Source organism: Pongo pygmaeus, chromosome 14, assembly GCF_028885625.2.
Source record: "Pongo pygmaeus isolate AG05252 chromosome 14, NHGRI_mPonPyg2-v2.0_pri, whole genome shotgun sequence".
Taxonomy (NCBI): Eukaryota; Metazoa; Chordata; class Mammalia; order Primates; family Hominidae; genus Pongo; species Pongo pygmaeus.
Genome location: NC_072387.2, coordinates 60,257,456 through 60,270,430, shown reverse-complemented (window position 1 = coordinate 60,270,430; position 12,975 = coordinate 60,257,456). Strand labels below are relative to the sequence as shown.

General features: G+C 35.8%; 1 protein-coding gene across 4 annotated transcripts in view; it reads right to left on the bottom strand.

The window, feature by feature from the left end:
- The window catches only part of WDFY2 (WD repeat and FYVE domain containing 2), a 183,021-nt gene that overhangs the window by 59,551 nt on the left and 110,495 nt on the right, over positions 1–12,975 (bottom strand). For all 4 annotated transcript variants that reach the window (XM_054446331.2, XM_054446335.2, XM_063650896.1 and 1 more), the window contains exon 4: positions 5,509–5,563. In XM_054446331.2, coding sequence (XP_054302306.1) covers positions 5,509–5,563 — 55 coding nt within the window. The remainder of the gene's footprint in view (positions 1–5,508; positions 5,564–12,975) is intronic.

Here is a 12,975-nt window from a genome sequence, read left to right as displayed (position 1 = left end):
GGTTCAAGTCTCCTGTACTTTACTGATTCTCTGCCTACTTATTCTATCAATTAATATCTTCAATAAATTGTTGAAAATATTAAAATTTCTAACTATAACTTGTATCTATTTCTCCCTAAAGTTTCATCAGTTTTTGGGTCATATAATTCAAAACCATGTTATTAGATGCATAAACATTTAAGAGTGTTATGGTCTTCTGGTGGACTGGCCCTCATGATACCTTCTTTATCTCTGGTAATGTTCTTTGCTCCGAAATCTACTTTGATATATTAAAAAAGTCACTCCAGTTTTCTTTTGACTAGTATTCTCATTGTATATCATCTTCCATCCTTTTACTTTTAACCTATTTGTGTCTTTATATGTAAAACACACTCCTTATAGTTTATATTTGGGTCTCACCTTTCATTCAATCTGACATTAACTGCCTTTTAATTGCCTTTAGATCATTTATTTTTAATGTGATTACTGACATTGTTAGGTTTAAATCTATTATTGTGTTATTTGTTTTATATTTTTCCACCTGTTCTTTACCCCTTTTTTCCTCTTAGTCTGCTTTTTTTTTTTTATTAATTGGAAATTACTATATGATTCTACTTTATCTCCTTGGTTTGCCTATTAGCTGTCATTTTTTGATTTGCTGTTTATTTTTATTTTATTTTATTATTTAGAGACAGGGTCTTGCTCTGTTACCCAGGGTAGATAGAGTACAATGGTGCAGGCACAGCTCACTGTAACTTCAAACCCCTGGAATGAAGCAACCCTCCCACCTCAGCTTCCCTAGTAGCTAAGACTACAGGCTAATTGTTATTTTTTTTTTTTTAGAGATGGGGTCTTGCTGTGTTGCCCAGGCTGGTCTCAAACTCCTAGGCTCAAAGGATCCTCCACCTCAGCTTCCCAAAGTGCTGGGATCACAGGTGTCAGCTGCTGTCCCTGGTCCTCAATTTGTTATTTTAATAGTTGTTTTGGGCCAGGAGTGGTGGCTCACGCCTGTAATCCCAGCATTTTGGGAGGCCAAGGCAGGTGGATCGCAAATATTAGCTGGGTGTGGTGGCAGGTGCCTGTAATCCCAGCTAGTTGGGAGGCTGAGGCAGGAGAACTGCTTGAACCTGGGGTGTGCCCACAATTGTTTGTGCCACTTCACTCCAGCCTGGGTGACAGAGCAAGACTCTGTCTCCAAAAAAAAAAAAAAAATTGTTTTAGGGTTAATAGTATGTATCTTTAACTTACCACAGTCTTTCTCCAAGTGCTATTATACCTCTTCGTGTATAGCATTCTAGAACCTACAATAGTATACTTCCATTTCTCCTGGTCTTTGTGTTATTGTTGCACATTTTAATTTACATATATTATTAACCCCTTGCTACTTTGTCTTTACTTAACAGTCAATTGTCTTTTAAAGAGATTCATACAATATATGAAAAAAAACCTTTCAGTTCCCATTTTTAATACTGTTCTTTGAGTAGACACATAGTTTCTTTTGGCATCACTTTCTTTTTCCCTGAAGGACTTTCTTTAATATTTCATTTAGTGAAAGTCTATGAATGATGAATTCTTTCTGTTTCTGTGTGTCCAAAAAAATGTTTATTTTACTTCAGTTTTTGAAAGATACTTCCTCTGGGTATATAATTCTATGTTGGAAGTTTTTTCTTCTTTTAGAACTTTAAAAATGGGCTGGGCACAGTGGTTCTTGCCTGTAATCACAGCACTTTGGGAGGCCAAGTTGGTGGATTGCTTGAGCTTAGGAGTTTGAGACCAGCCTGGGCAACATGGCAAAACCTCATCTCTACAAAAAATATAAAGCTTAGCCAGGAGTGGTGGCATACGCCTGTAGTCCCAGCTACTTGGGAGGTGAGGTAGGAGGATTGCTTGAGCCCAGGAGGCAGAGGTTGCAGTGAATTGAGATCACACCACTGCACTCTAGCCTGGGCAACTGAGTGAGACCCTGTCTCCCCACTGCCCCCCCTCCCCAAAAAAAAGAACTTTAAAAATGTTGTTCCACAGACATCAAATCCATCTGCCACTCCACTAATTTGTCTGTGTCTAATATATCTATTCTACCCACTGATTTTTTATTTGAATGACTATATTTTCCTTTCTAAAAGTTCTATTTGGTTCTCTTAAAAATCTCCCTGTTTTTTCCATAATCGTTTTATTTCCTTGTTGTTCCTGAAACTTTTTTCTTCAATAATTCAACACATTATGTTATGGCTTCTTTTGCTTTGTTGATCATTATCTAAGATTCTTGGTACTCTAATCATCCTGTTTGTGATATCTGCTAAATTTACTCATGGTGGATTGATTGCTTGTTAGTTTTACAATTTAAAAAAAATGAAGAATTCATCTTAAGCAGTGCTTGTTTTTGTTGTAGGGCCTTTGTGAAATTCGTCTAACTGAAAACAGCTTGCATTCATTTCTAGCAAGTAACCATGGGGTCTTATGGGCCAAGGACCAACTTTATGTTAATTTCTTAACATGGAGTTCCAGCATGTTATAATTGGTTAAAATTTATATTCCAAACTCGAAAGTTTTCAGTTCAGGTTTTGATTTATCAAGGTAAAATTCCATCCTCTATCCAGAGTTGGGGTAAGGAATACATTTCCTTGTAGTCTTCCGAGCCAATTATTGGAAAGTCTTGTTCCTCTTTTTATGGGGGTACAGTCCTTCATGAGATTCAGCCTTTTATGGAAATCTCAGTTCCAATTTTTCATCTCACTCAGGCCCTGGGCCTTATTTCTTGTCCCCAAGTGCATGCTCATACACAAGTATCTATCTCTTACTGGTTCTCCATCTCCCCAAGACAGCTGCAATGACAGATTATATGTATATCACTCTGAGTTTTAGTTCTCTCTTTGGTTCTGGCTCATAGAAATTTTTTTATTTGTATCTTCCATGAGCCTAGTATTGTATTAAGAAGAATGACAAAAACAACAAGAAGTGTCATTTTATCATTATCTCCAGGAATTTGTGGAGAATAGGTTTCCATAGTACTCTAGTTATCAATTTTTTGTAATCCTCTATAGATAAAATGAACTTATATGAAATATTAAGAGACTCAAAGAATAATGGCATATGAAGAGAAGTTTCTAGTGATATGCTCATTATACATATATCTGTGAGGCCAATCATTATTTTAACAAAGACATAGGAAATGGCATGTTATGCTTACACATTTAAGAAAAACACAAAATTAGGCAGAAATTAATATATTTAATGACAACCGGGATTTCTAAATATCTTGATAAGCTGAGGTGATGGGCTAAATAAAATGAGACTGTGAATAACAGGATGTAAAGTGCAGCATTTAGGCTAAAAAAAAAAAAATAAAAACAAGAAACAGCTCCAAAAGTACTGAAGATATAGCTTTAAATAACTCAATACATTTTAAAATAACTAAAAGAATATAATTGGATTGTTGGTGACATGAAGGGTAAATACTTGAGGCAACAGATACCCCATCTACCCTTACGTGATTATTATGCATTTCATGCCTCTATCAAAATGTCACATGTACCCCATAAATATATATACCTACTATCTACCCATAAAAATAAAAAACTAAAAAAAAACAAAGAAAAAAACAAACAATTCAAGTGAGAACTGTGGAGGAGCTTGAGTTGATTGCTCCACATGAGCCCACAGTGTAAAATGGCTGCCAAAAATTCACCCTATATAAGAACAGTGCTGAGGAAAAGAGAGAAGGGAAATATAATTTTCTACTTGTCAGATTACATGCATGTATTAGTTACCTATTGCTGTGTAACAGATTACCCCAAAACTTAGTGCATTAAAACAGTAAATGTTAATTATCTCAGAGTCGGAAATATTGGTGCAGTTTAGCTGCATGCCTCTGTCAAAAAGTCTCTCACAGGATGGAATCAAGGTGTGGAATGGAACTGTGGTCTCATCTGAAACCTTGACAGGGGGAGAATCTGCTTCCAAACTCTCTCACATAGTACTGGCTGGATTCAGTTCCTTGTGGGCTATTAAACTAGGGTGTCAGTTCCTTACTGGCTGTTGACAAGGCCTCCCTCAGTTCCTCAGCACATGGGCTTCTCCACAGGGCAGCTCACAACATGGCAGCTGGCTTTCATCAGAGCAAGCACACAAAAGCACAGAGTGGACAAGCAAGGTGGAAGTTTTGGTATCTTTGTAACCTAATCTCAGAAGTGATATCCATCACTTGCCATATTCTAGGTCTAGCCCATACTGGAGGTACAGGGTAAATTCCAGGAGGCAATGATCATTAGGAACCATCTTAAAGCTTACCTACCACAAGGTATCATATTTTCAAATGGTCTTAAAGGTACCATATGATATCCCAAATATGTGACCAAGCCAATTAAAAAAAATTTTTTAAGTAATGTATTTTTAAAACTTGATAAATAATAATTGTATATATTTACAGGATACATGTAAAAACTGTTTTAAAGAATAAAGGCTCAGGTAACATAAAATAAAAATTAGAGATGTAAAATACATAGGCTGGAAAAGAGAAGTGAGAGCAGAACACTGAAGATTGAAACAGGAGACAGAAGGGAAAGGGCAGAAACTTTCACTGCTGTTTTAAAATAATTGAAAGGTTGTCATGTGTAAGAGAGATTGTACTCAGTTTCTGTAGGTCCAACAGGCTAAGCAAACACCAGTAGAGGAACATTTATCACTTATCACACAATGTTTTAATGGCCTGCTTACCAACTGTATCCTCTCCATGGTTATAAACTGCTTATGCATAGATACTATACATGTCTGGTTCACTATTACAGTTCTGTTACCGGAACACAAAAGACACTCAATAAATATTTGATGAATGATATGTGAGAAAATTAAAGAATAAAGAGAAATAAATTTTAGCTCCAAATCTTAAAATAAAGAACTTAATGCTTAAAATTTTCCAAAATCATAATGGTTCCTATGTCTCTGGAGGTACTAAGGTAGAGGCTGGATGATCATTCTCTCATTAAAGGTGAGTCAAGAGAATTGGATGAAATGACCTCTAAGTGTTAAAAGGTCTACCTCAAACTTTCTGGTTCCCACAACATTGTTAGTCTGAATACAGAAATCCCTTCCAAAAATTGTTGGCAGATGGCTGGTCAATGTTGAAGACATGATAAAACCACAATTCTTCCCCTTGGACAACACACTCTGAGCATTTTAAAACATTTAACCAAATACAAGATGAGTCCTATTAAGGCAGCTTTTTACTGGACCCACTTTCTAAACCTGCTGTACTGTTGAAAAGCAGCATGGTATAGTAGGAAGACAAAGGCTGTGGGTTTGTGAGTCACGCTGACCTGATCTGGCTCTGCACTTAACTAGAACCCCAGGCAAGCCACCCAGCCTCATTGGGCCTCAGTTTCTTAATTCAAAAAACAGGGATAACATTCACTCAAAAGGTTGCTCTGTTTTGTTTCCTTGATGATTGTAAAGTATGTATTCTCCTGTGGCAGTGAAAACCACCAAGAAGTATTTTAGAATCTGGGTAATGAAGGTACTCCTCTCACTCCCTACCTTGATAATTTTTCACAGGAGTCATCTTGTTATAATCTTCTGACAATATAAACTCCTGTAAAAGAAAAGAAAAATATTAAACAAAAATAAATTCTTTAAGTGAATGACTGTATTTGGTAAAACCAGATTGAATAAAGCAAATTATCATGACGATTACATCTAACATTAGTATTTTGCCCATCAACTCAGAATTTTTGTACCCTTTTAAAAGTAACAATCAAAATTATGATCCAATGCAGTTATCATAATTTTACCTTATAAGTGTTGACTTTTTGTGTATGCACAAGAAGAAAACCAGATCAGTTCAGCATCTTGGTACTCATCAATTTTGAAGATAAACCTAATTCAAAATACTTTTCTTTCAAGGGTGCCACAGCTAAAAATTTGCAAGGCTCTAACCAGTAAGGAAATGGATGGCATTTCTGCTAAAGAAATAAATTAGATATTTTAAAGATTATTTTTCTAAGATTAGTAATTTATTTCCCCTTATTTACTACAAGCATCTGAAGGTTGCATCTTACTCATCCCTGTATCCCCAGGACACCGGGCACAGTACCTTGGCACAGTAGGTAATTAATAATGGTCACACAAAGGCACTTCTCAGTGTAATGAGATCAGTCTGAATGTCCAATTTACTGAAAAAATCAGTTTCTGTATCACGCATCGTATATACCCTTTGTGGGGACACATAAGTGTGTGTTGTTTCACCCATGCATCTGCGTATACAGTGACCTGTATGTAGAAGGTGATTGAGTGTTTATGAGATCCAGCCAGGTTTTGAGTCCTTAGACTTCATTCAAATGCAAAATATCCAGGTATTCTTAAAGAGTATATTATAAAACATAAGGAAAGCTGCAAAGTATAATAAATTGATGCCTTCATCTGAGTTTAGAAACAGCGCAATTAATCTTTTCAAAATATTTGGAAGCATCCAGGATTTTTCTTTGATAACTTAAAAAAAGGGGGATGGCAAGACAGACACCTAAATGCCTTACTTGCTATCCGGGTCTTCCTGAGTTTAGTAGTTTGTGTAATTTTTTAGAAGGAAATAATTATTTTATTGTTTTTGTGATAAACGTCACAAAGGTAAAGTAGGAGATGATGTGAGAGAATATACAAAGCAATAAAGTTCCTTTGCTTATTAATTTTTCTATTCCAGCCCCCTTTAAGAAGCTTATCTACAAATGAATTTTCTTCACCGTGATTTTCTCAGTAATAACATTATTCAACTTGTCACTTTAAAAATTCATATCATTATTTCTTCAAGGAGTGGCACTACATCCACTTCTTGTTTTGGAAGAGTTAGACCTACAATTGGACACAGCCGACTAATTTTTTTTCTTTTTTTTTGACAGAGTCTTGCTCTGTTGCCCAGTTGGAGTGCAATGGCGCGATCCTGGCTCACTGCAACCTCTGCCTCCCAGGTTCAAGTAATTCTCCTGCCTCAGCCTCCCTAGTAGCTGGGATTATAGGTGCATGCCACCATGCCCAGCTAATTTTGGTATTTTTAATAGACATGGGGTTTCACCATGTTGGCCAGGCTGGTCTTGAACTCGACCTCAGGTGATCCGCCCGCCTCAGCCTCCCAAAGTGCTGGGATTACAGGTGTGCACCACCGCACCTGGCCAGAGCAGACTAATTTTTAAAGAAGTAAAGTAGCTGGCCCATAAAGTGCTTATAGTGTGGGTAAGGAAACCTGGGAGGTGCCTAAGCAACAATTCACTAGCAACTTTTAATCACAGGCAACAGGACCTTGACCCTGACCCCCAACTTTACAGGGTCCCAAATATCGTGACACATACACAAATAAATTTATTAAAGACAATTGTTATCTGGCCAAGTGTTTTCTGAGTTCATATTGTTCATGTTATTTTGAGTATACTGAAATGGTTCTCTGACCTGGTCAAAAGATACCTCAATTCCTTTCAAAACAATGTAAGGTATAAAATAACACAACGTAATAGAAGTTTGCATTTAGGATTTAATATATACATTAAAAATAAAATTACCAGTTCACTGCATTGGTAAACCTAATTTCTTGGTCATTTATTTTTCCTATGATAATAAAAACATATAATTATGGAGAAAATTTAGATTTTGTTAGCTTTTGTTATTACTTTTTTTTTTTTTGAGATGGAATCTTGCTCTGTCACCCAGGCTGGAGTGCAGTGGCGCGATCTTGGCTCACTGCAACCTCCACCTCCTGGGTTCAAGTGATTCTCCTGCCTCAGCCTCCTGAGTAGCTGAGACTACAGGTACGTGCCACCATGCCTGGCTAATTTTTGTATTTTTAGTGGAGACAAGGTTTCACCATGTTGGTCAGGCTGGTCTCGAACTCCTGACCTCGTGATCCGCCTGCCTCAGCGCCTGCCTCGGCGCCTCCCTCCCCCAAAGTGCTGGGATTACAGGCGTGAGCCACCACGCCTGGCCTTGTTATTACTTTTTTGATCACAGAAACACAATATACTACTCTAAGAAATGTAAGAAAAATAAGCACTAAAAATCCCTTGTGATACCATTTCTCAAAGATAAGTATTATGGAATGTACAGTTGTAATGTATAATAAAACAAAACATTAAAACTACTTGGCAATGCTGTTTTCTTTTTCACAGTTCATGCATACAATTCCACATGAGTACATACTCATCAACTTCATTCTTTTTGATGACTGCATAGGATGTAGTATAACATTCTTTTTTTTTTTTTTTTTTGAGACAGAGCTTCGCTCTTGTTGCCCAGGCTGGTGTGCAATGGTGTGATCTCGGCCCACCGCAACCTCTGCCTCCTGAGTTCAAGCGATTCTCCTACCTCAGCCTCCCGAGTAGTTGGGATTACGGGCATGCGCCAGCTAATTTATTGTATTTTTAGTAGAGACAGGGTTTCCCCATGTTGGTTAGGCTGGTCTTGAACCCCCGACCTCAGATGATCTGCCTGTCTCGGCCTCCCAAAGTGCTGGGATTACAGGCATGAGCCACCACGCCTGACCATAATATTCCTTTAATATTCCTTTATTGATGAATCTTTGTTTGTAGTTTTCCTTATTGAAAATATTACATTAAATATATTATATCGTTATATGTCTCCAGCAGTATTTCTATAAAATAAAAGTCCGAGAAGAAGAATTGTTGGATCAGAGAGTATGACCATTGAAATTTTGATAGACACGGCCAAATTGAGTTTTTAAAAGATTTTATCTGTTAATACGACCAATTAAAATGTAAAGGTTTGGCTGCAATTACTTTGTTAGGATTGACCAACCAAAGTTCAAAAGAAATTAGATCAAAGATATACACATTTGAAATATTTTGGATAAAACAGTTTCTATTCCTTCTTTTTTTATTATTTCTATAAATATTATTTTTATTATTTCTATAATAATAATAATATTTTATTGTTTCTATAAATATTATTTCTATCCTTCTTTCCATTCAGCTGTCCACCCATCTATCACTTAGTTGTTTTTAATGCTCACTGTAATACATCAAACAATATACGATATACAAGCAAAAAGCTAACAACTGTCTTCACCTTCAGTCTCACCCTTTTGAGGCAACCAATGTTAACATTTTTTGAGGCAACCAATGTTAACAGTCTGGCGTATCCCTCCATGTCTTTTTTTTAAACCCTTATACAAACATATTTTTTTGTTGTATAAAAACAGGATCACATTATAGATATTGTTCTGTAACTTTCTGTTTTCACCTAAAATACAGCAGAGCACTATTTTCCAGAAGCATGTAGTTCTAACTTATTCTTTCTGATGGCTGTATAATATTCCATAAAATGGATATGCCAAACTTTATTCAAGTACTTCACATTTTATGTGGACATTCCATTTGTCTTCTATAATTTACAATTATAGCAATACTTTGAGAAAGGTCTTTGCAAGTATATCCACATGAACTAATGTCTATGTAGAAGAGATGCTGGCTCAAATATTATGTACATTTAATGTCTTAATAAACACTGCCAGATTACTTTCCAGGAAGCATGCAGCCATGCACTCTCTCTCACCTACCCCCATCTTCATTTGACAGCATATTTTCCCACATCTTATCAGCATTGGATGCTATTCATCTTTTCAATTTTTGCCAAACTGATGTGTGAAACAAGAGGGTATCTCATTGTGGTTTATGTTCATTACACTATGAGCTGGATAACTTTTTGGTTATTGGCTATTTTCATTCATTTCTTGTTTTATGAATTTTCTGTTCAAATTCTGCTGTAGCCTGGTTCTCTGAAAAACAGCGTGAAGCAAAGCATAAGTCTAACGCTTTATTTGAAGGTGCAATATCGGCAGCAGTAAGTGAGGGTAAAGCAAAGCAAAGCGGAGAAAGATGGTGATGCATTATCAAGCTCGCCTGAGTTTCACAAGATGCCCAGCTGCTTCTCCAGCATTCAGGAAGTCTCTGGACAGACAGAAGTGAAATACCAGGTTTTGGAAAAATCCACTGAAGGGAGGGATGGAGAGGGAATTTATCTGCCAGCTGTCTCCCATATCCCTTTGCATTTTAATCGTAGCTCCACATGAATCTAATTTCTCCCTCCTTGTAGAAAGTTGTACCACCTAGCCCTGTGGCAGCCACTGGGGAAGTCAGATCTGTGGCCTTGCTAGAGCTATGCTTCATGTAATTCAGAAGTAGCAGGGGAACCAGATCCTCTGGGCTTTGGCCTCAGCGTGGAACAAGGTGCCAAGAGAGCCCAGGAAACAAGTATAATCAAGAAAATCTGAGGCAGTATATATGATGTGGTCCAGGCATATCCTTTGGTTCTTTTTGTCTATTGCATTTGTAATTGTCTTACTAAATTGTAGAAATTCTTTTATTATTAGGGATAGTTATCCTTTGTTTAATATGTGAATTGACAGTATTTTCTCTCCTAATCGTCTGCCTTTGAATTTTATTAAATCTTTTGTAGTACTGAAATGTTTTATTTTTTTTACTTAACAAACAACCATGGCATTATGAGTTAAAATTGCATTATATCTTTTATGTTTTAATTTGGGAAGGAATAATATTTTAACTGTAATATACTCAAGTCCTTAAATACAATTTTTCTTTACTAGTTTAAATGGCATTTCCCCCAACCCCATTTCAATTTCCAATGAATTACTTCTCACACATAATGAAAATAGCTCTTGGTTTTGGGATACACATATATTAATGGCATTAGTATGCTACTGTAGCATTTAACACAGTATTTGTTGTTGACTTACCTAAACCCTGACCAAGTTTAGGTAATCACTGCTATTTTAGTTTTATCTGGAATTTTTATTAAGAGTAGCTGCCAAATTTAATTAAATTGAATGGAATTTGTTTTTGATATCTATTAAATGAAATCTGTTAAAATCCTTCAATTTGTAAAAGTAATTGATTATTATTAAACAGTTTTCTAATATTGACCCATTCTTAACTTCTTGAAAGAATCCAAACTTGCCCTGATGTATTCTTCCTTTAACACACTACTGGATTTGACATGCTAATATTCAATAAGAATTTTTACATATACATTTAAGAGTATTATTGGTCTATAGTTTTCCATTTTGGTGCTATCTTCATTGGGTTCTGGTTTAAAGACAGCAAAGCACAGTGGTTAAGAGCTTGGGCACACTGGAACCAAATTGTCCAGTTTAAATCCGAGCTAAAACACATACTTGTTAAATGATCTTGACAAGTTGCTCAAGAGCTCTGTGCTTCACTTTCCTTCTGTGTACTAGCCTCATAAGACTGTATGAGGACTGAGTTATTATTTATAAAGCATTTTAAACCAGTGCCTGTCACATACTAAGTACTCTATGAGAGCTAATTAAAAAAACAGATTAAGAAGCTTTTCTTTAAATCTTTTGGAAGATATTGAACAATTATAATTGAAGAATTAGAATTCAGCTTCTAAAGCTTTTCCCCGTGTATACACAGAAACACATACAATTGGAATAGTAGTACTACTGATGACGTTTTGTAGCTCTCCTTTTTAACTTAACACTATTACATGGGCATTTCTCATGTCACTACCTATTTTTTGAAACAATGAATTTTAATGGCTACATAATATCCCACTGGAAGGCAATAAAGGATTTTACCTAATTAGTCTTTAACTGTTACATTTCCTTTTTTTTTTTGAGGCAGGATCTTGCTTTGTCACCCAGGCTGGAGTGTAGTGGCGTGAACACAGCCCACTGCAGCCTCAACCTCCTAAGCTCAAATGATCATCCCACCTCAGCCTCCTGAGTAGCTGGGACTACAGGCACGAGCCACCACACCTGGCTAATTTTTGTATTTTTTGTAGAGACGGCGTTTTACCACGTTACCCAGGCTGCTCTTGAACTCCTGAGCTCCAGCAATCTGCCTGCCTCAGCCTTCCCAAAGTGCTGGGATTATAGGCGTGAGTCACTGCATCCAGTCTGTTACATTTCTAAGACACCAATGTTTTATTATATAAAAACAGGAATATCCTTATGAATAATCTTTGTATATTTTTATGATTATTTTCTTTGGATGGTTTTCTAGAAACAAAACTATTGACATAAAGGAAAAATATTTCTAAAGCTCTGAATATTACCAATATTTTTTCTAAACAGTTTGTGCCAATTTATGTCCTTTCCATTAGTGTTCTAGAGTGCCTATTTTATTTAATTCTACCTGATACATATATTCTAAAATTACTACAACTTAGATAAAAATAGAATTAAAATATTTTAACACCTTAAAATGTTTACTGGCCCTTAGTATTTCCTCTTTCTTGACTTTTCTATCTACAGGATTTTATTGTTTTTCTTATTTATTTGCATACACTTGTCATGGACTGAGGATATTTTCCTTTCTCTGTCATATTCCACGGAACTATTTGTTGCTTTTAAAAAACTGTATTTAAGTAGATTCTCTTAATGCTGGGAAGTTCTGCATTTTATGTAGTTAAATATAATAATATTTTCGTTCATGACTTCCATTCTTTTAAGCTTACAACATTCTTCTTGATAGATTGTTTATAAATGTCTAGCCAACTGACTTCTAGTTTTTCTTTTTCTTTTTTAAGGCTTTACTTACATGTAATGCTGCTTCATGCTCCTGGAATTAATTTTGGCATAAGACAAGAGGTGAGAATTAAAATCGATCTTTTTCTTAAAAGCAAACCAACTGCTCTAGCACCATTTGTTTAATAACTTTTCCCATTCACACTGACTTGTGGTCATCTTTACCATATTTTATTTGCTTTCAATGAATTGAGTCTGTTTGGGGGTTCTCTAACCCTGTTTTATTCCTTTGCCGGAACCAAAATGATTTAATTAGAGTAGACACAACTTATATGTTAATATAAAGGCTATGTGCTCCTAAATTCTTTTCTTAAAGAAAAATGTAGCTAGATGAACATAAATAATCTTTTTAATAGCAAAAAAGAAAAATCACATTAACAGTTTTGATTGGAATTGAATTAAACCTTTAAATTCAGGAAGATTTGACATTTAAAGGT